Source organism: Anoplopoma fimbria, chromosome 1 (assembly GCF_027596085.1).
Source record: "Anoplopoma fimbria isolate UVic2021 breed Golden Eagle Sablefish chromosome 1, Afim_UVic_2022, whole genome shotgun sequence".
In the NCBI taxonomy this organism is placed as follows: Eukaryota; Metazoa; Chordata; class Actinopteri; order Perciformes; family Anoplopomatidae; genus Anoplopoma; species Anoplopoma fimbria.
This window is the reverse complement of record NC_072449.1, coordinates 21,489,522-21,513,114: the sequence shown is the minus strand read 5'-3', so window position 1 is coordinate 21,513,114 and position 23,593 is coordinate 21,489,522. Positions and strand designations below refer to the sequence as shown.

The 23,593-nt window shown below is 43.5% G+C and overlaps 1 protein-coding gene and 1 pseudogene across 1 annotated transcript; both read right to left on the bottom strand.

Moving 5' to 3' along the window:
• Nucleotides 1–276: 276 nt before the first annotated feature.
• On the bottom strand, nucleotides 277–5,921 carry LOC129097195 (extracellular calcium-sensing receptor-like; annotated as a pseudogene).
• Nucleotides 5,922–13,648: 7,727 nt separating this feature from the next.
• Nucleotides 13,649–18,499, bottom strand: LOC129096136 (extracellular calcium-sensing receptor-like). The gene is made up of 10 exons (XM_054604819.1): nucleotides 18,488–18,499; nucleotides 18,068–18,231; nucleotides 17,679–17,973; nucleotides 17,330–17,416; nucleotides 16,826–17,095; nucleotides 15,911–16,126; nucleotides 15,549–15,824; nucleotides 14,953–15,180; nucleotides 14,727–14,850; nucleotides 13,649–14,562 (listed from the first exon to the last, which is right to left on the bottom strand). Exons 3-10 carry the CDS (start codon nucleotides 17,943–17,945, stop codon nucleotides 13,649–13,651), a joined length of 2,382 nt encoding a protein of 793 aa, XP_054460794.1. The 5' UTR covers nucleotides 17,946–17,973; nucleotides 18,068–18,231; nucleotides 18,488–18,499.
• Nucleotides 18,500–23,593: the final 5,094 nt, after the last annotated feature.

Below are 23,593 nucleotides of genomic sequence, written 5' to 3'. Positions count from 1 at the left end.
AGATAACAGGGAGGGGGAGGAGAGGAAGAAGGTTATGCATTGGTTCAGATTTCCCGGACTAACTTCATATCTTGACTTGAGATCTTCCTCTCAGCCTGTGGAGTGTCAGACCTGACGCCTTTATAGAGTGTCTCTGCAAAAGTGTATTGAAACCTCCTCTGTAGAGATGAAATACCAGAGAGGGGGTGGGGAATGTCTCGGGGAAAAAACAAAGGAGTCTCCAGTTATTAGTCACATCAGGCCTCTCCAACCTTGCTACAGGAAGTTCATCAGGAACTACAGCTCGGTTGTCTCTCCTCTCACAGCCCTCACCTCCTCCAAGGTCTCCTTCTGTTGGACCCCGGCAGCTGAGGAGGCCTTCAGGCCCTCATGTCCAGGTTCACCTCTGCACCGATCCTTCAAGTCCCTGACCCTGACAGAGTGGTGGATAGGTTCAGTAAGCTGGCACACTTCATCCCTCTGCCCAAGCTCCCGTCCACCAAAGAGACTGCGGAGCTCATCAATCCCAAATTTGTCTGTGACAAGCAAACCAAATTAAACTCAACAACGGGTTTCTCCCATGGATATGTATGTGGATGTCCACTAGATGGTAGCAGCATACCAAGATATTTGGTGAAATAATTCATCCGCATTTGCACTGCGTCTGTTTGATAGAGGGTGATGTATCTGGTGGCTGGCACCCGTAGTGACTTGGCAGGTCTTAGATATAATCAGTTCTACAGAAAATTGTGGAAGAGATGTATTTCCACATTAGTCTGTTCAATTTGCAATGTTATAGATTTGGTAATTGTACTTCTATGATTACAGGCATGAAATCTGTATGGGTGATTCCTTATTTACCTGAAAGGCAAGAAAGCATCATCTTTAGGTGGCATATCAGTAAAAAACTAAAAGCATTTCCACTCTTTTTCATAAAATTACTGGCGGAATTAAACCCTTGTGAAGTCGGTCGAGGAGAAAAACATGTTTTGATTCATATTGGAAAAACAATAAGCAAACTTTTAGACTCTGGCATAAACTACTGATGGGAAATGTTACAGCTAGCATGTTTAATTACAATTATGGTACTTGGAACCAGATCTTATTTTTCATGCCGGCTTAATTAGAACATTGAATACAAAAACACAAAAAAGTTAATGAATGATAACTGGCCATTGCATATTTGTCATTTCCAGAACTGATTTTGTCTTCAAAAATCTTTTTATTTAAACTCTCTTCTGTTTTTTTCCTATGCAGATCTCAGTATTTAGAAAATGAAGGTGGTATTGTAATTTTGATTTGTTTGATCCAGGATTATGTTCCTTTTTAATGATGATTTATAAATTTGACATTGCTGCATCATACAAAGAACTTCCAAACAACATTTTGATTGTTTTTTTTTTAAATAATTAGTTCAATTGATCAGTTTTTGCTAATTAGTGTGAGGAGGTTATGGTTATTTTGTTATTTTAGTTTTGCCATTTTGCTCATAAGACTAGATCAGTGAATTGTAGAGAAATAAAAAGATCATAGAAAAACAACAATAATAATGTAAGATCAAATTTTTTAAATTTTTTTATTAATTATATTGAGTGGATATTATTTGATACATTCACCTCGCCCCATGATTGCTTTCTTTGTGTTCCTTTCTGGTCTCAGCAGAATTATATAACATTTGGGTCCAAACAGTGCCAACAAGAGACCAAAACTGGAGGCCAGGATGGCAAATACTTCCACTGCATCTGCATATTTGCCTGGAGAGTTTATATAAGCAGGCACAAAGGCCACCCATACAGCACAGAAGATCAGCATGCTGAAAGTGATGAGTTTGGCCTCATTGAAGTTGTCTGGAAGATTTCTAGCCATAAATGCTAACAGGAAGCTGAGGATAGCCAGTAAGCCAATGTAGCCCAGTAGCACTGCAAAACCAACCGTAGACCCAACTACACACTCATAAAGTATCTTGTCATTTTGGTATTGAGTGTTTTTATGGGGAGCTGGTGAAGCAGACACAATCCAAGCAGTGCAGATTGCTGCCTGAATAGAAGTAAGAACCATGACTGTCCCTCTCTGCTGCACAGCACCAAACCACTTCAGACTGGCACCACCTCCTGGTTTGGAGGCCTTGAACACAGCCAGAACCACCATGGTTTTCACCAGGATACATGAGACACAAAGTACAAAGCTGATCCCGAATGCTGCATGTCTCAGTTGGCATGTCCACAGCCTGGGACGGCCGATAAACAGTAGTGAACAAAGGAAACATGATTTAAGTGAAACCAAGAGCAAGAAACTTAGTTCTGAATTGTTGGCGCGTACTATAGGGGTGCTGTGAGAATAGATAAAGATCCCCAGGACGACAGCACAGATGAATGTGCCCAGCAAATGAGATGGTTGTCAGCAGATACCCAGAGGCTCTTGATAGAGAGAAACTCAATTTTCTTAAGAACACAATGGTCATGTTGGGGACTGGACCAGAAATCCTCCGGACAGTTGGTGCACTCCATGGAGTCTATATGAAAACACGGGAACAGAGCATCATGGACATTGTCTCTTTTGAGTGAACACTGACACTTAAAGTGCAAGATTCTCAAAAACAAATTCATTTTCAATTATTTAAAATGGAATAATAACCAGTTTCATTGCTGAACTTTCCCTCAGAACATGGGATGCAGTCAAAACAGCAAATAGGCTGCCCTTTTTTCTGGCCATCCGGGTACCTGGAGGACAGCTCTCACTGCACACTGACCTGGGTGACTTAGATAAGAAAAGTGATATATCAGTTTTTCTAAGCATTTTGATGCTGTAATAAGTCATGACATGCAGTTACAAAAAGTAAAAATAATAATAAAGGTGTAACCTGTTTTAAGTCAAAGTTCCAGAAGATTTTGTCTTCATCAAGTGTGAGTTCTTCATCTTTGGAGGCCAACTGTTTAACCTCACCCACATTCTGAATTTTAGTTCTTCCATCAGGGAGCCAAATCCAGTTCATGACATCATATATTGGCAAGGCATCACCATTTTCATCAAATGAACCTGATCACCAAATGATGTGGTGAAGTTGACCTTTTCCAAGTAATACATTAGCTATAAATATAAAAATAAACAAAAATAGAGACAAAAATCAAAAATAAATGTTGATTTATATAACTATTGAACACATCAGTGCTTATTATTCAATATTCAAACTTAAGTCATGAAATTTTTTCAAAAAGTGCAGTGTGATAATAATACTATTGCCATTGATTAAGTATGTTTGACACTGAAATAAATGTTTTATCCATTGTCTTGCAACTCTAGGGAAAATTTTGTATTTGCTTTCAAAGTAAATCAAATCTTTGTTTTTAATTAATACATAAAAGTTTCTTTTTTCCACAAAATTTATTTCAAAATGCAGTGTTTGTTTTAAAAACTGAACTGCTTGAGAGTAAACTAATATCACACCTGCCAAGGCTCCAATGTTTGCAAAGTTCCACAGCTGTTCCCACTAAAAGGCCCTCTCCCTGGCTTGCACTTCAGCATGTCATCAAGGGCATACGCCAGAGCATACACAGCCTTATAAATATTGTATTCAGGCCTGAGATCAGAAACATCCAACAACTCATCCCCACAGTCTCCAGATTTTCCTGTCCAGTACATAGTTCTCCCCCAGCCTCCACCCAACCTGCATGGAGGTGGTGCAAATCTACAATCAAATGTGTATTCCCAAAACTGCAAGACCTGAAATGTATTTAAAACAAAGTTTTAACAGAAGTTACAATATATTTATTATTATTACAAATACACATCAGATTGCAAAGTTAAATCTTACCATGCTATGTCCATAATTATTACTACTACTACTTATATTTAGGTCAGGACGTATTTTAACAGAAAATCCCTAAGCCCTGGTATTTCTCCTCGACGGATTGCAATGCCCAGTGTGCCACCCAAGTATGGCATGAGGCGTGGGGTCTGAGCACAGTGGCTGAAACCAGGCTTCACTGGCAATCCACTGAAGGCCTGTCACATTCTCCCTCACCACCTGTGTATTTCATTTAATGAAATTGATTTATTTTCATACAACAATATAGTCTAGTTTGATTGAATTAAAAAAAGATGAACATGTTCTTTCCCACCTTGTCAAATAATTGCTCATTGGCCCAAAGTGAAAACTATGACGCTCTGTGATATATTTAATGGAAATCTATATTTTACAGGACAATGTTTTAAAACAAACTTATATCTTTCAGTTTGAATAAATAAAACAATTTAGTTGGTTAGGAAATTTGTTATTATAAACCTTATGGCTAACAACACAAGTGACTTCCATGAGGATTAACGTGTCATGTTACTCTTATGTGACAGCAACTCAATGACAAACAAGCTACTAGATTTCGGGACTCATCACATCCAAAATTCTCCTTAGTTCTGCTGGGTCATTGCATCAGGGTAAAAATCTCTAGGTTGGCCAGACATCACTCCAACAGACATACTACATCAGACTGGAAGGTCCAATGTTGAAGCAGCATGGAGTCCATAATCATCATCACTGACCAGCAGACCTGTCCAAGTCCAGCCAAAGTGCCTCCAGAATCTTATCATGCAGAGGGGCACCTGACCAAATGCCAGTAGTGTTGGGATTAGTGAACCAGGTTGGAAATAAATCTCTTCCATGAGTGTCATGGAAACCTGATAAACAATGACCACAATGGACATATTTCCAAACTTTGCCTTTCAGCATTGTCGGCTCAGAAAAAAGCTCAGTTCCATCAATGACACAAGTAGTCTGACAGGTATTACACAAACCAGACTGACATTTGATTGGAATTGCAACATGGAATAGTTCATCACTGACCAGCAGACCAGCCCAAGTCCAAATGCTTTTATTTTCTGATAGATGTTCACCTGGAAAGCATCACTTGGGATTCAATAGAAAGAAGGATGGAAATTTTGCAGTCACTCAGGCAAACATGTGGCTAAGTAACTCTTTTGTGAAACACATACTGTACAATGATGGAAAAACATACAAAGCCTTTACTTTCAAACAATAATTAAATTTGATTAGAACATGTTTTAAAGCAATTGACATTTCAACTAAATCAAATTTGATTTCAAAAGAATTACCTGGAAAGCATCACATTGGGACTCTGTACAAACCTAAGAAGGATGGAGATGGCATCACTCAGGCAAGAGCATGTGAGCAAGTAATCACCTATAAAATTCCTAGTATGCCACAGGTTTTACCTACAAAGGTAGAAACATTCAAATGATTTAAACTATTGAGCAATTCTTTTTTTCAAATCTAAATGAATATCACTTCACATTTTCAATTAACTAATGACAATGCTGCACGGAATCCAATTCCTAATTTGACGAATTCATGTTTATCATAAAGACTATATCCCAAATGTCACATTAGGTAGCAAGGTTGAGTTTCTGGTGAACTCTTCAATGGGCAAATTGCCATCACATCAGAGGCCTGCGATAGAAAATCCTGAGAACATCAAAATCCCTAGGACTGGAGGGGTCCCCAAACATTTCTCCTGGAGCAGAAACTGCTCCTCATGACCACTGGCCAGCAACAATGCAGCACTGAATCCAAACAAGTGTGGCACAGTTGTCATAAATACTTATCCCAGAGTCACATTAGGTAGCAGATTGGAGTTTTTGTTGATTTCAAAATGGCAAAGGCCATGGTCATGGCATGCCTGTTTTTCAGTGAAAAAGCTAAAACATAGAATGTCAGTTAATGACTAATAGCAATTCATTATTCATAATCACCAATGCATGTTCTCTTTTCACATGAATGTTAAACTTAACCTGTGGCAGCTGAGCTGATTTGGTTCTGAGGTGAACGACAGCTCAGGGAAGACAGAGGTGTAGTGGACCTGAAACAGCCCACCCAATACCACATCACCAGGCTTGTGCATCCCATTAAAATAAAACTGTCTCCTTAATTTGCAAGAGGAGAAATTAGAGGAAGACTCTGACATGAAAAAGGAGGAAGAGAACAAAATCCAGAAAAGGTAGATATACAAGAACAAAAATGTGTCTAGAAATGCCCCCATATCTGCCCTCCTCACTTTCTGAGCTACATGAACAATTGCTTACTTTTATATGCAGGTCTGTGTCGTCACCTTTGGTGGTGTTGGTCATAGTGTCACACCACCCATCAGCGCACAGGCAGTCATGTGGGAGGCAGGACAAACTCATATCAAATTAGATATACAGACATTGAACAGATACCCAGAGGGTAATGGTAGGAGAGAAACTCTGTTTTCTTAAGATCACAATGGTCATGCTGAGGGCCTCAGAACAAGGGATGCAGTCAAAACAGCACACAAGTTGCCCCTTCTTTCTGGTCAAGCGAGTGACTGGGGTGGCTGTACAGACTGGAAGTCATCAATGATCTACACCTTTTGATGCTGTTATTTGAAACATTATTGGGAAAAAACAATAACTTTAATAAGCAGAATTTACCTTTTAGGATTCAAAATACTAAAAGATTTTGTCTTCATAAATCGTGAGTTCTTAACCTTTGGCTGACTCTTTAACCTCACCCACATTCTGAATCAGTGTCCCTCCATCAGGGAGCCACAGCCAGTTCATGACATCATATATTGGCAAGGCATCACTTGATTTGATGTTGCTGTAATTATCAGTTGTAGGCTAACACCAGGCTGAAAAGCAATGTTTTGCTGCCCTTTCAAGTTTCAAGTCTGTTTTATCTCTAACCACACCTGGCCTGATAGGTGTAGTTAATGATGTCACTGGGTCCTGGAGTCAAAATGTCGGCTGCTTCAATGCAGCCAATAATTCATATTTTCGAATATTATTCCCACTGTTAAACTATGTTAAGTTTGTACCTTAAGGTGTAGCAGCTGTATTTAGAAACGTAAGGTGGAGTGTAAACTGATATCCCACCTGCCATGGCTCCAGTCTTTGCAAAGTTCCACAGCTGTTCCCAGTGTAAGGCTTGCACTGCAGCATGTCATCAAGGGCATCCTGTAATAAGATGTTACAGCTGCTTTTAAAATTTAAAATATATCAATATCTGATTATGACCAATATACATGATACACATTTGAGCACATATTAGCAAATCTCTCAGTAAATAACAAGATGAGGAAAGAGAGGAAGACATAGAGAGGAAAAAAAAGAGAACAGCAAGATCTGGTAGACACAAAAGAGAAAACTGAAAAAAACAGAAAAAAACATTTTGTTAATATTTGCCAGTTATTTGAACAGGTATAATGATAAAGTTGTGTTTCTGGTCGAAAGTTATTGAGTATAAGACAGAAGGTTTATTTTTTTAAGAACGTTATTTTATTTTTTATTTTTTTATAAATGCTTAACATTAGTGTTCAGTCCAATTCACTGTCATATATTCCCTCAGTCTGGCTAAAATGTCCACTACGTGGTAGTAGCAGAGTGAGCCATTAAATGTTATACCTGTGTGGAACCTTGAGTTTGGGAATTCGGTGAAGTAGATAGCAGATATGCATACATGAGGATGCAAGACAGGTTACCTCACTAGATGTTTTGTTGTTGCCCAGTTACTCAGTTAATCCCTTACCAAAAATACAAACAGATTTGATTTTGTCTGGGTGGCAGTTTGTTTGCATTCATGCAAGCACTTAGGCATAGACAAAAACATAAAACATTTTGCTAACATAAAATGGAAGAGTTTTAAAGAAAATGTTGGATTGCCAACTTAAAAAAGAAAAAAGAAAATATACAACGTAAAGAAAATTTCCACTCCCACCTCATCAGCTCAACCACACTCACCTGCCCACACAGCTGCATCTGTTCAGTATCAACCCAGTATATAAGCTCCAGTCACACACACACTCATTGCCAGATCGTTCTCTGCATTATGCATGACCTTCCAGCGTTTACCCTCGGACTGATCTCCCGTTACCGACCTTGCTTGTCTTGGACTCTTCTGCCTCGTCTCTGCCCCGGTAAACATCTCAGCCTTCCGTCCCCGACCATGGGTTTTGCCTCTGCTCCTCCTGGTTTATTTCTGCCTGTTCCCGTGGCTGCTTGGCAGTTCCCCGGCTTGACTCCTGTAGCGTTTGTTTACTACCTTAAAAATTAAATATTGCACTCGTAAAATGTTTGGGGCACAACCTCCTTACGGAGGAAAATAACAAAAATAAATTCAATAATTTGGTAACAAATTATTCAGTCTCAATATCTCTGGCCTAAGTACCGAGTTCATTGATCTATAGTTCCCACTTTGAAATAATAGGACAGACAACGACTTGACGATAAATGGGTAATTTATTTCTAATACGGCTTTTTTCGGCTTCCCCGACGGCTCGGCGCTTTCCCATCTGGAATATACACCGGGAGACTCAGGTTCGCCATGCCCGTGCGAGTCGCAACCAGACCTTGACTGCCTTGATCAACCAGGTTCAGCAGCTCACGTCATTTGTCAGACCTTCGCTCAGCCTGTCCGTCATCCTGTCCCGTCGACTTTCCGGCTGACTCCTGCACCTCCTGACCCGTCGGTGCCTCGGCCGACTCCTGCACCTCCTGACCTGTCGGCGCTCTGGCCAACTCCTGCACCGCCCGTCCCGTCGGCGCTCCGGCCAACTCCAGTCCCGGCTGGGCCGCAGCCTTCAACGGGTCCCGTCCTGTCTGAGCAGCAGCGTCCACCTGCTTCCGCTGGGCCTCAGCATCCCCCTGCTTCGACTGGGTCGCAGCATCCCACTGCTCCTGTTCCCGCTGGGTCGCAGCGTCCCCCTGCTCCTATTCCCGCTGGATCGTAGCGTCCACCTGCTTCCACTGGGCCGCAGTGGACTTCCCTGCCTTGCCTGTGCCCCGGTCAACGACTCAGCCTTCTGTCCCCGACCACCAGATTCCTACCTTGCCTTTGCCTTGGTTGGCCGCCTTAGCCTACTGTCCCCGACCACGAGTTTAGCCTCCGCTTCCTCTGGTTTCAGTCTGCCTGACCCCCTGCCGGCTTCCCCGACGGCTTGGCGCTTTCCCATCTGGAATATACACCGGGAGACCCAGGTTCGCCACGCCCGTGCGAGCCGGAACCAGACCTTGACTGCCTTGATCAACCAGGTTCAGCAGCTCACGACAGCCATTTCTCAGACCTTCGCTCAGCCTGTCCGTCAGCCTGTCCTGTCGACTTTCCGGCCGACTCCTGCACCTCCTGACCCGTCGGTGCTCCGGCCAACTCCTGCACCTCCTGACCCATCGGCGCTCCGGCCAACTCCTACACCGCCCGTCCCGTCGGCGCTCCGGCCAACTCCAGTCCCATCTGGGCAGCAGCGTCCACCTGCTTCCGCTGGGTCTCAGCATCCCCCTGCTTCGTCTGGGTCGCAGCGTCCCCCTGCTCCTGTTCCCGCTGGGTCGCAGCGTCCACCTGCTTCCGCTGGGGCGCAGCGTCCACCTGCTTCCGCTGGGGCGCAGCGTCCACCTGCTTCAGCTGAGCCGCAGCGTCCACTTGCTTGTGCTGGGCTGCAGTGTCCCCCTGCTTCCGCTGGGCCTCAGCATCCCCCTGCTCTTGTTGCCGCTGGGTCGCAGCGTCCCCCTGCTTCTGTTCCCGCTGGGTCGCAGCGTCCCCCTGCTCCTGTTCCCGCCTTGCTGCCAGAGCCCCAGGTCCGACAGACCTTGCTGTGTGCCCAGCTGTCAATAAAGCTTCTGTAATTTACTCAGTCGTACTGCTCTTGGGTCCACACCACACCCGTGACAGTACGATCTGGCCACGACATGGATCCAGCGTACGACACCTCCCCCCTGCTCGCCCCTCTTGAAGCAAGACACAAAAAATTCAGAGACTTTTGCCTGCTGACTGAGGGAGAAACAATATCCGTCTTCCTTGACTCTGGAGCTGATGCCTCTATTATGGACGAGGAGCTTGCACTACAGCTGGGGATTGACCGGGTGCCTCTTTCTCAGCCTGTTCCTGCCAGCGCCCTCGATGGTCACCTTCTGGGTACGGTCACCTTCTGGGTACGGTCACCCACCAGACTGTTCCAAGCTCGACCTCCGCAATGCTTATCACCTGGTTCGGATCAGAGAGGGGGACAAGTGGAAGACAGCATTCAACACGCCCACGGGACACTATGAGTACCTGGTTATGCCCTTCGGCTAAACCAATGACCCTGCTGTTTTCCAGGCGTTGGTGGATGATGTACTCCGGGACATGCCGGATCAAGTCCCGAGAGGAACACGTTCACCACGTCCAGACTGTCCTGCAGCGCCTGTTAGAGAACTCCCTGTACGTGAAAGCCGAGAAGTGTGAGTTTGTCTCCTCGCTATCCTTCCTGGGGTACATCGTCTCCGAGGGCAGCATCAAGATGGACCCCACAAAGGTTACAACCGTTACTTCCTGGCCTGTTCCTGATTCCCGCAAGCAGCTGCAACGATTCCTGGGGTTCGCCAACTTTTATCGGAGTGTAGCGATTATTAATAACTGTGTTAAAATGTAAATATTGCTTACGTTAAAACTTGCGGGGCATCACCTCTGAATAGAGGAAAATAATGAAAATACAACCAATAATTTGGCAACAAATTATCCAGTCTCAATATTTCAGTGACCTCATAGTTCCCACTTTGAAATAATATGACAGACAACGACTTGGCGATAAATGGGTGATTTATTTCTAATATAATTAAGTGAATAGACAACAAGATTAATAATTAAACAAGAATACAAATGATGAATGAGTTGATTCCAAATAACACAGACAGATGATTCAAATAGTGAAGGAAAGAGTGATTTTCTTATAACCCTATTTCTACTCTATCCTATCAATCTAAATTATTATCATTCAGAGCATTTACCCGACACCAGATGCCTTTTTGCGTAGTTCCAGCCAGCTGTTTCTGCGGTCCTCTGAGTCGGCTCACGACCGTCCTCGCGGATGTTGTCCTCCGATGGTGAAGCGACGGATGCCGGTTGATGAGTTGGGGAAGCCATGATTCTCAGCTATCTTCGGAAAACTCATCGAGTGAGCTGGCAAAGAGTCTTTGAATTTCACACACTGCGGTGGCAAAGTGGATTGGAAATCGAATCTCAGTCTCCGGGCTCTTCGTGACTTGCTTCAAGGCGGGCGTTGGATCCGGTGCGGTGTTATGAGCGGGTTTTTGCTCTGAGTAATTTTATAACTGAGGCGACTCGTTGATAAACTCAAACTAATCTTGTTTGGCCTAAACGATAACAATTAAAGTTGATATCGCACGAGGTCAACAGACGTACACTAAAACAAAAAAAATGCTTGCTTAAAAGGAAAATAAGATGCTAAAAGGAGTTGAGAAGAAAAAGCTCTGACAAAAACTGCTGTTCTAAAATAAAATAACCGGAGCGGGTATATAGCTCTGTGACACTTAACAAGACACACACCAACAAGGACGAAAAAGATAAGAGAGCGGACAAAGGAAAACTCCCTGTTTTATCTATGCAGGAGGGCTTCCAAATCGTAGGGTGCAGCCTGTATTACGACCCTGTTTTGCCACGATTTTTTAGGTTCCTTTGTCTCCTAATGTTGACATGCTCTTGCTTAGTAAATTAATTGCTCTAACATTTTAAACAAATAAACCACATACTTTTCTTCACTTTGAGCTTAATAAACCTTACACACTTGGATATAGATACAGAAATGGAATTTCAGTTACATACACTTAATACACAGGATTTAACAAAGATTATGCGCATCAGAAATGTGCATCGGTCATGTGACTTACTAGCATGTAAACATTTTATAACTATAGTTAATATTTACTGTCACCTTAACGCTGTCACATCATCTCGTCACTTTGACACATATTTGTGTTATCAACAATTGACCACTGGATGGCAGTATGGTCACATGATGAGTCTGGTTTGAAAAATATGAAATGGTTTTAACTCTGTTTCCCACGTCATAACTACGGTAGAAAGACGTATCTTCCTGAAATCAAATGTGACATAAACTAAGTGGGGTTATTGAATACTCTAAAGACTTATATAGTGTTATACAGAGCTACAGAGAATACTTGTAAGATACTCAGTTGGTTCCTGTTCCCTTGACCCCAGTATTTTATGGTGTGACCTGTTGAAAGCCGGATGGCCAGTTGCCAGATAACAGGGAGTGGGAGGAGAGGAAGAAGGTTATGCATTGGTTCAGATTTCCCGGACTAACTTCATATCTTGACTTGAGATCTTCCTCTCAGCCTGTGGAGTGTCAGACCTGACGCCTTTATAGAGTGTCTCTGCAAAAGTGTATTGAAACCTCCTCTGTAGAGATGAAATACCAGAGAGGGGGTGGGGAATGTCTCGGGGAAAAAACAAAGGAGTCTCCAGTTATTAGTCACATCAGGCCTCCAACCTTGCTACAGGAAGTTCATCAGGAACTACAGCTCGGTTGTCTCTCCTCTCACAGCCCTCACCTCCTCCAAGGTCTCCTTCTGTTGGACCCCGGCAGCTGAGGAGGCCTTCAGGCCCTCATGTCCAGGTTCACCTCTGCACCGATCCTTCAAGTCCCTGACCCTGACAGAGTGGTGGATAGGTTCAGTAAGCTGGCACACTTCATCCCTCTGCCCAAGCTCCCGTCCACCAAAGAGACTGCGGAGCTCATCAATCCCAAATTTGTCTGTGACAAGCAAACCAAATTAAACTCAACAACGGGTTTCTCCCATGGATATGTATGTGGATGTCCACTAGATGGTAGCAGCATACCAAGATATTTGGTGAAATAATTCATCCGCATTTGCACTGCGTCTGTTTGATAGAGGGTGATGTATCTGGCTGGCACCCGTAGTGACTTGGCAGGTCTTAGATATAATCAGTTCTACAGAAAATTGTGGAAGAGATGTATTTCCACATTAGTCTGTTCAATTTGCAATGTTATAGATTTGGTAATTGTACTTCTATGATTACAGGCATGAAATCTGTATGGGTGATTCCTTATTTACCTGAAAGGCAAGAAAGCATCATCTTTAGGTGGCATATCAGTAAAAAACTAAAAGCATTTCCACTCTTTTTCATAAAATTACTGGCGGAATTAAACCCTTGTGAAGTCGGTCCGAGGAGAAAAACATGTTTTGATTCATATTGGAAACCCAACAATAAGCAAACTTTGATAGACTCTGGCATAAACTACTGATGGGAAATGTTACAGCTAGCATGTTTAATTACAATTATGGTACTTGGAACCAGATCTTATTTTTCATGCCGGCTTAATTAGAACATTGAATACAAAAACACAAAAAAGTTAATGAATGATAACTGGCCATTGCATATTTGTCATTTCCAGAACTGATAGGCTTTGTCTTCAAAAATCCTTTTTATTTAAACTCTCTTCTGTTTTTTTCCTATGCAGTTCATCTCAGTATTTAGAAAATGAAGGTGGTATTGTAATTTTGATTTGTTTGATCCAGGATTATGTTCCTTTTTAATGATGATTTATAAATTTGACATTGCTGCATCTATACAAACGAACTTCCAAATTCCCAACAGCCATTTTGATTGTTTTTTTTAAATAATTAGTTCAATTGATCAGTTTTTGCTAATTAGAGTGTGAGGAGGTTATGGTTATTTAGTTATTTTAGTTTTGCCATTTTGCTCATAAGACTAGATCAGTGAATTGTAGAGAAATAAAAAGATCATAGAAAAACAACAATAATAATGTAAGATCACATTTTTTAATTTTTTTTATTAATTATGTATTGCTTCAAGTGGATAGGATTATTTGATACATTCACCTCGCCCCATGATTGCTTTCTTTGTGTTCCTTTCTGGTCTCAGCAGAATTATATAACATTTGGGTCCAAACAGTGCCAACAAGAGACCAAAACTGGAGGCCAGGATGGCAAATACTTCCACTGCATCTGCATATTTGCCTGGAGAGTTTATATAAGCAGGCACAAAGGCCACCCATACAGCACAGAAGATCAGCATGCTGAAAGTGATGAGTTTGGCCTCATTGAAGTTGTCTGGAAGATTTCTAGCCATAAATGCTAACAGGAAGCTGAGGATAGCCAGTAAGCCAATGTAGCCCAGTAGCACTGCAAAACCAACCGTAGACCCAACTACACACTCATAAAGTATCTTGTCATTTTGGTATTGAGTGTTTTTATGGGGAGCTGGTGAAGCAGACACAATCCAAGCAGTGCAGATTGCTGCCTGAATAGAAGTAAGAACCATGACTGTCCCTCTCTGCTGCACAGCACCAAACCACTTCAGACTGGCACCACCTCCTGGCTTGGAGGCCTTGAACACAGCCAGAACCACCATGGTTTTCACCAGGATACATGAGACACAAAGTACAAAGCTGATCCCGAATGCTGCATGTCTCAGTTGGCATGTCCACAGCCTGGGACGGCCGATAAACAGTAGTGAACAAAGGAAACATGATTTAAGTGAAACCAAGAGCAAGAAACTTAGTTCTGAATTGTTGGCGCGTACCATGGGTGTACTGCGATGATAGGTGAAGATCCCCAGGACAACAGCACAGATAAATGTGCCCAACAATGAGGTGGTTGTCAGACAGATACCCAGAGGCTCATGGTAGGAGAGAAACTCTGTTTTCTTAAGAACACAATGGTCACGCTGAGGGCTGGACCAGAAATCCTCGGGACAGCTGGTGCACTCCATGGAGTCTATATGAAAACACGGGAACAGAGCATCATGGACATTGTCTCTTTTACGTGTGAACACTGACACTTATGTTGGGTGTGCATTGCCTGGGCACCAATAAGTGCAAGATTCACAAAAACAAATTCATTTTCAATTATTTAACATATGGTTTTATAATAATACCAGCCTGTGTCATTGCTGAACTTTCCCTCAGAACATGGTACACAGTCGAAACAGCAAAAAGGCTGCCCCTTTTTTCTGGCCATGCGGGTACCTGGAGGACAGCTCTCACTGCACACTGACACGGGTGACTGAAGGGATTGTAAGAGTGATATAACAGTTATTCTAAGCTGTTTGATGCTGTTATTGTGTGACATGCAGTACTAAAGTAAAAACAACAATAAAGGTGTAACCTGTTTGGAGTCAAAGTTCCAGAAGATTTTGTCTTCATCAAGTGTGAGTTCTTCATCTTTGGAGGCCAACTTCTTAACGAGCCCCACATTCTGGATTTTAGTTCTTCCATCAGGGAGCCAAATCCAGTTCATGACATCATATATTGGCAAGGCATCACCATTTTCATCAAAGGAAACTTGATCACCAAATGATGTGGTGAAGTTGACCTTTTCCAAGTAATGCATTAGCTTTAAATGGGGTACAATTTAAACAAAAAAGGGGAGACAAAAATAAAATAAACTGTTGTTGATTGTGCATATGCTTTCAGATGTTCTGTGCAATAGATTGTGGATTAAGTCATGCAAGCTTTCAAAAACTGTGCAGTGTGATCAACTACTGTTGCCATTGATTAAGTATGTTTGACACAGGAAATAAAGGGAATTTTATCTTGTCTTGCAACTTCTTGGAGGATTTTGTCTTCCACTCAAAGACAATCAAGAGGGCCAACTGGCCTACTAATGGCACAGTGAATAATTTCTTTTTTCCACAAAATTTATTTCAAAATGCAGTGTCTGTTTTAAAAACTGAACTGCTTGAGAGTAAACTAATATCACACCTGCCAAGGCTCCAATGTTTGCAAAGTTCCACAGCTGTTCCCACTGTAAGGCCCTCTCCCTGGCTTGCACTGCAGCATGTCATCAAGGGCATACGCCAGGGCATACACAGCCTTATAAATATTGTATTCAGGCCTGAGATCAGAAACATCCAACAACTTCATCCCCACACTCTTTAGATCTTCCTGTCCAGTACATAGTTCTCCCCCAGCCTCCACCCAACCTGATGGAGGTGGTGCAAATCTACAATCAAACGTGTACTCCCAAAACTGCAAGACCTGAAATGTATTTTAAACAAAGTTTTAACAGAAGTTACACTATTATTATTGTAAATACAGATCTGATTGTAAGGTTACAATCTTACCATGCTATGTCCATAATTATTACTACTACTACTTATATTTAGGTCAGGACGTATTCTTAATAGAAAATCCCTGAGCCCTGGTATATCTCCTCGCCGGATTGCAATGCCCAGTGTGCCACCCAAGTATGGCATGAGGCGTGGGGTCTGGAGCACAGCAGCTGCTGACCAGGCTTCACTGGCAATCCACTGAAGGCCTGTCACATTCTCCCTCATCACCTGTGTATTTCATTTAATGAAATTGATTTATTTTCATACAACAATATAGTCTAGTTTGTAGGATTGAATTAAAAAAGAGATGAACATGTTCTCACTCCCACCTTGTCAAATAATTGCTCATTGGCCCTAAGCTTCAAACTATGACGCTCTGGGTTGTCATGTCGTGGAAGGATTGCAGTTTTTCACTCGGTACAGGCATAGCGGTTTTTCAAAACAAACTTGCTTCTTCACAGAAGTTAGGTAAGCAATTTAGTTAGGTTAGGAAAGTTTGTGATTGATGTAAACTTGACTGGCTAACAACACAAGTGACTACCATGTGATTAACGTGTCATGTTACTAGCGAGTTACGTGACTAGCAACTCAAGTGACAAACAAGTACTAATGGGTCACGGGACTGATGTGAAACAAAAAGTCAACGTTGAATTTTTGTTTCACACAGCACACACTTAGTGTTCATCTTGGTAAAATATCTGTATTCGTTTGACCCAGTGGACTATCACTAACATTATACTACATCAGCTGCTTTGAGGGTCCAATGTTGAAGCAGATCGGTTTACATTGGAATTAGTTGAAAGCTTGGTTCTTGCATAGAGACGCTCATTGGTGCCTCCATGCATCATTATCAGGTGCAGAGGGGCACTGACCAAATGCCAGTACTTTGCGAGTTGGGAGTGAGACCAGGTTGAGAAGATAAGATACCTCTTCCATGAGTTGTGTCATGTGGAACGGATGTACAAATACAATGACCACACGAGCTGTTGATTTCTTCATTATTTCCACAATCCTCTTTAGTTCAGCTGGGTGTTCACCCCAGGGCAAAATCTCTGAGTAAGCTAGACAACCTCCACCAGACTGAGCCAAATCTGATTGGAAGGTTCGGGCAACATGGAGTCCATAGTCATCATCACTGACCAGCAGACCAGCCCAAGTCCATCCAAAGCGTTTTAGAATCTGAATCATAGCTCGCACCTTATTCAATAGAAAGCAGGGGTGATTAGTGCAGTCCCAATACAATTCCCCTTAGTTGATCTAATTAAACTCTTTTTTTTAAATCCATATATTTCCCACAATGATGGACAAGAAAATACACTACTTTACTTCACAAGACAATAATTGCATTTGATTGGCAGAACATGTTTTAAAGCTCATTACACTTCAACTAAAGCATATTTTGCATTTGTTATTTCTAGACAAGAGTTTCACCTGGAAAGCATCACTTGGGATCGTTCTGAAGAAGGATGGAAACCTTTGCCTATCACTCAGGCAAGAGCATGTGGCATAGTAACTCACCTATAAAGAAACATACAGTATGCACACAGGTTTTACTTCTCATGCAAATCAGTAGAAACATTCAAATGATTTCACCTATTGAGCAATTCCCTTTTTTTCAAATCTAAATGAATATCACTTCTTTTCAATTAAAGTCTTTTTGGAGAAGTTTGAGCTGAGAATTCATGTTTATCTCTATCACTATCATTTTACATTTCGAAATACATTCAAATGTGGCACATCAAAAGCGCCACAAACTCATGACTGAAAAAGGTGAACTTACAATGGGCAAATTGAATAAACCAATCACATCAGAGGTTGCGATAGAAAATGTTGAGAATGAATCACCCACAATCCCTAGGACTGGAGGGGTCCCCAAACATTTCTCCTGGAGCAGAAACTGCTCCTCTCGACCACTGGCCAGCAACAATGCAGCACTGAATCCAATTGCAAGTGTGGCACAGTTGTCATAAATACTGTATCCCAGAGTCACATTAGGTAGCAGATTGGAGTTTTTGTTGATTTCATCAATGGCAAAGGCCATGGTCATGGCATGCCTGAACCCTTCAGTGATAAAGCTAAAACATAGAATGTCACGGTTAATGACTAAAAAGCAATTCATTATTCATAATCACCAATGCATGTTCTCTGCTACATGAATGTTAAACTTACCCCTGGCAGCTGAGCTGATTTGGTTCTGAGGTGAACGACAGCTCAGGGAAGACAGAGGTGTAGTGGACCTGAAACAGCCCACCCAATACCACATCACCAGGCTTGTGCACCCCATTAAGATAAAACTGTCTCCTTAATTTGCAAGAGGAGAAATTAGAGGAAGACTCTGACATGAAAAAGGAGGAAGAGAACAAAATCCAGAAAAGGTAGATATACAAGAACAAAAATGTGTCTAGAAATGCCCCCATATCTGCCCTCCTCACTTTCTGAGCTACATGAACAATTGCTTACTTTTATATGCAGGTCTGTGTCGTCACCTTTGGTGGTGTTGGTCATAGTGTCACACCACCCATCAGCGCACAGGCAGTCATGTGGGAGGCAGGACAAACTCATATCAAATTAGATATACAGACAATGAACAGATACCCAGAGGGTAATGGTAGGAGAGAAACTCTGTTTTCTTAAGAACACAATGGTCATGCTGAGGGCCTCAGAACAAGGGATGCAGTCAAAACAGCACACAAGTTGCCCCTTCTTTCTGGTCAAGCGAGTGACTGGGGTGGCTGTACAGACTGGAAGTCATCAATGATCTACACCTTTTGATGCTGTTATTTGAAACATTATTGGAAAAAAACAATAACTTTAATAAGCAGAATTTACCTTTTAGGATTCAAAATACTAAAAGATTTTGTCTTCATAAATCGTGAGTTCTTAACCTTTGGCTGACTCTTTAACCTCACCCACATTCTGAATCAGTGTCCCTCCATCAGGGAGCCACAGCCAGTTCATGACATCATATATTGGCAAGGCATCACTTGATTTGATGTTGCTGTAATTATCAGTTGTAGGCTAACAAAATTTAAAATATATCAATATCTGATTATTACCAACATACATGATACACATTTGAGCACATATTAGCAAATCTCTCAGTAAATAACAAGATGAGGAAAGAGAGGAAGACATAGAGAGGAAAAAAAAGAGAACAGCAAGATCTGGTAGACACAAAAGAGAAAACAGAAAAAAACAGAAAAAAACATTTTGTTAATATTTGCCAGTTATTTGAACAGGTATAATGATAAAGTTGTGTTTCTGGTCGAAAGTTATTGAGTATAAGACAGAAGGTTTATTTTTTTAAGAACGTTATTTTATTTTTTATTTTTTTATAAATGCTTAACATTAGTGTTCAGTCCAATTCACTGTCATATATTCCCTCAGTCTGGCTAAAATGTCCACTACGTGGTAGTAGCAGAGTGAGCCATTAAATGTTATACCTGTGTGGAACCTTGAGTTTGGGAATTCGGTGAGGTAGATAGCAGATATGCATACATGAGGATGCAAGACAGGTTACCTCACTAGATGTTTTGTTGTTGCCCAGTTACTCAGTTAATCCCTTACCAAAAATACAAACAGATTTGATTTTGTCTGGGTGGCAGTTTGTTTGCATTCATGCAAGCACTTAGGCATAGACAAAAACATAAAACATTTTGCTAACATAAAATGGAAGAGTTTTAAAGAAAATGTTGGATTGCCAACTTAAAAAAAAAAAAAAGAAAATATACAACGTAAAGAAAATTTCCACTCCCACCTCATCAGCTCAACCACACTCACCTGCCCACACAGCTGCATCTGTTCAGTATCAACCCAGTATATAAGCTCCAGTCACACACACACTCATTGCCAGATCGTTCTCTGCATTATGCATGACCTTCCAGCGTTTACCCTCGGACTGATCTCCCGTTACCGACCTTGCTTGTCTTGGACTCTTCTGCCTCGTCTCTGCCCCGGTAAACATCTCAGCCTTCCGTCCCCGACCATGGGTTTTGCCTCTGCTCCTCCTGGTTTATTTCTGCCTGTTCCCGTGGCTGCTTGGCAGTTCCCCGGCTTGACTCCTGTAGCGTTTGTTTACTACCTTAAAAATTAAATATTGCACTCGTAAAATGTTTGGGGCACAACCTCCTTACGGAGGAAAATAACAAAAATAAATTCAATAATTTGGTAACAAATTATTCAGTCTCAATATCTCTGGCCTAAGTACCGAGTTCATTGATCTATAGTTCCCACTTTGAAATAATAGGACAGACAACGACTTGACGATAAATGGGTAATTTATTTCTAATACGATTAAATTTTTCGGCTTCCCCGACAAGAATACGATGAAATTAATAAGTTTCCCATCTGGCAAAATTTCACACCGGGAGACTCAGGTTCGCTTTTCAATGCCCTGATGCAACCAGATAAACTGCCTTGATAACCAGGTTCAGCAGCGTTATCTGACACCAACTCTTGATCACATTAGAAGATGTCTGTTTCCTTCATCCTTTGTCCAGATGATTTTCCAGTGGGATCCTGTTGTTTCTCCTGACCCAACGGTGCCTCACAGCTCTCCAGTGGTTGTCCTGACCTCAGTCGGCGCTCTGGCCACTCCCAGCACCTCCCGTCCCAGCCCAGCGCCTTTCTCTCACCCAGTCCCTCACTCACCTAATCAGCCTTCAACGGGTCCCGTCCTGTCTGAGCACAAGCGTCCACCTGCTCCTTGGGCCTCAGCATCCCCCTGTCTCGACTGGACTCACTGCAGATCTGCTCCTGTTCCCGCATTCATGCCAACCGTTCCTGCTCCTATTCCCGCTGGATCTGAGCGTCCACCTGCTTCCACTGGGCCGCAGTGGACTTCCCTGCCTTGCCTGTGCCCCGGTCAACGACTCAGCCTTCTGTCCCCGACCACCAGATTCCTACCTTGCCTTTGCCTTGGTTGGCCGCCTTAGCCTACTGTCCCCGACCACGAGTTTAGCCTCCGCTTCCTCTGGTTTCAGTCTGCCTGACCCCCTGCCGGCTTCCCCGACGGCTTGGCGCTTTCCCATCTGGAATATACACCGGGAGACCCAGGTTCGCCACGCCCGTGCGAGCCGGCCACAACCAGACCTTGACTGCCTTGATCAACCAGGTTCAGCAGCTCACGACAGCCATTTCTCAGACCTTCGCTCAGCCTGTCCGTCAGCCTGTCCTGTCGACTTTCCGGCCGACTCCTGCACCTCCTGACCCGTCGGTGCTCCGGCCAACTCCTGCACCTCCTGACCCATCGGCGCTCCGGCCAACTCCACCCGCCCGTCCCGTCAGCGCTCCGGCCAACTCCAGTCCCATCTGGGCAGCAGCGTCCACCTGCTTCCGCTGGGCCTCAGCATCCCCCTGCTTCGACTGGGTCGCAGCGTCCCCCTGCTCCTGTTCCCGCTGGGTCGCAGCGTCCACCTGCTTCCGCTGGGCCGCAGCGTCCACCTGCTTCAGCTGAGCCGCAGCGTCCACCTGCTTCCGCTGGGCGCAGTGTCCCACTGCTTCCGCTGGGCCTCAGCATCCCCCTGCTCTTGTTGCCGCTGGGTCGCAGCATCCCCCTGCTTCTGTTCCCGCTGGGTCGCAGCGTCCCCCTGCTCCTGTTCCCGCCTTGCTGCCAGAGCCCCAGGTCCGAGAGACCTTGCTGTGTGCCCAGCTGTCAATAAAGCTTCTGTAATTTACTCAGTCATACTGCTCTTGGGTCCACACCACACCCGTGACAGTACGATCTGGCCACGACATGGATCCAGCGTACGACACCTCGTCACAGGCCCGGTTCGTGTCCATCGAAGAGGCGCTCCGGAGACACGAGACCCAGGTTCGCCACCCTAATGCGAGCCGCAACCAGACCTTGACTGCCTTGATCAACCAGGTTCAGCAGCTCACGACAGCCATTTCTCAGACCTTCGCTCAGCCTGTCCCTCAGCCTGTCCACAGCTCGTCGACTTTCCGGCCCACACCCGTCCCGTGACAGCCGACTCCTGCACCTCCTGACCCGTGGCGCTCCGGTCGACTCCTACTCGAACATGGATCCAGCCTGAGTTATCAAACTATTCAGAGCTATATCCCTCTCCTGACCGGATCCAACGCCCTCTTGAAGCAAGACACAAAAAATTCAGAGACTTTTGCCTGCTGACTGAGGGAGAAACAATATCCGTCTTCCTTGACTCTGGAGCTGATGCCTCTATTATGGACGAGGAGCTTGCACTACAGCTGGGATTGACCGGGTGCCTCTTTCTCAGCCTGTTCCTGCCAGCGCCCTCGATGGTCACCTTCTGGGTACGCTCACCTTCTGGGTACGGTCACCCACCAGACTGTTCCAAGCTCGACCTCCGCAATGCTTATCACCTGGTTCGGATCAGAGAGGGGGACAAGTGGAAGACAGCATTCAACACGCCCACGGGACACTATGAGTACCTGGTTATGCCCTTCGGCTAAACCAATGACCCTGCTGTTTTCCAGGCGTTGGTGGATGATGTACTCCGGGACATGCCGGATCACAGCTCCTTCCTATCTCCAGGCCTTGGTCAAGCCCTACACCCCTGCCCGACCACTTCGCTCTGCTGCCTCGGGGCGATTGGTTGCCCCGTCGCTCAGAGGTCCCTGCGGCCGATCCACCCGGTCACAGCTTTTTTCTGTCCTGGCCCCTCAGTGGTGGAATGAACTCCCCACTGACGTCAGGACAGCAGAGTCGCTGCCCATCTTTAGGCGCAGGCTGAAAACTCACCTCTTCAAGAAGCCTTCCTCGTAGCACTTATTGCACTCGTATTAGTTGCTGCACTTACTGTATTCGTATCAGTTCGCTGCACTTATTGAATTTGTATTTGTTTCCTGCACTTATCCTATTCGTAGTAGTTTGTAGCACTTACTATATTCGGATTAGTCTGTTGCAATTATTGTTTTCATAGTAATCTGCCTCTGCACTATACTTTTGCTCTGGCTTATGCTTTGAGATGCTTGTTTAAGAAAGGAGATGCACTTATGACTTCTGGTGACTAGTAGTTCTCTTGAATACCTATGTTGAATACACTTCCTGTAAGTCGCTTTGGATAAAAGCGTCTGCTAAATGACTGTAATGTAATGTAATGTAATGAACACGTTCACCACGTCCAGACTGTCCTGCAGCGCCTGTTAGAGAACTCCCTGCACGTGAAAGCCGAGAAGTGTGAGTTTGTCTCCTCGGTATCCTTCCTGGGGTACATCGTCTCCGAGGGCAGCATCAAGATGGACCCCACAAAGGTTACAACCGTTACTTCCTGGCCTGTTCCTGATTCCCGCAAGCAGCTGCAACGATTCCTGGGGTTCGCCAACTTTTATCGGAGTGTAGCGATTATTAATAACTGTGTTAAAATGTAAATATTGCTTACGTTAAAACTTGCGGGGCATCACCTCTGAATAGAGGAAAATAATGAAAATACAACCAATAATTTGGCAACAAATTATCCAGTCTCAATATTTCAGTGACCTCATAGTTCCCACTTTGAAATAATATGACAGACAACGACTTGGCGATAAATGGGTGATTTATTTCTAATATAATTAAGTGAATAGACAACAAGATTAATAATTAAACAAGAATACAAATGATGAATGAGTTGATTCCAAATAACACAGACAGATGATTCAAATAGTGAAGGAAAGAGTGATTTTCTTATAACCCTATTTCTACTCTATCCTATCAATCTAAATTATTATCATTCA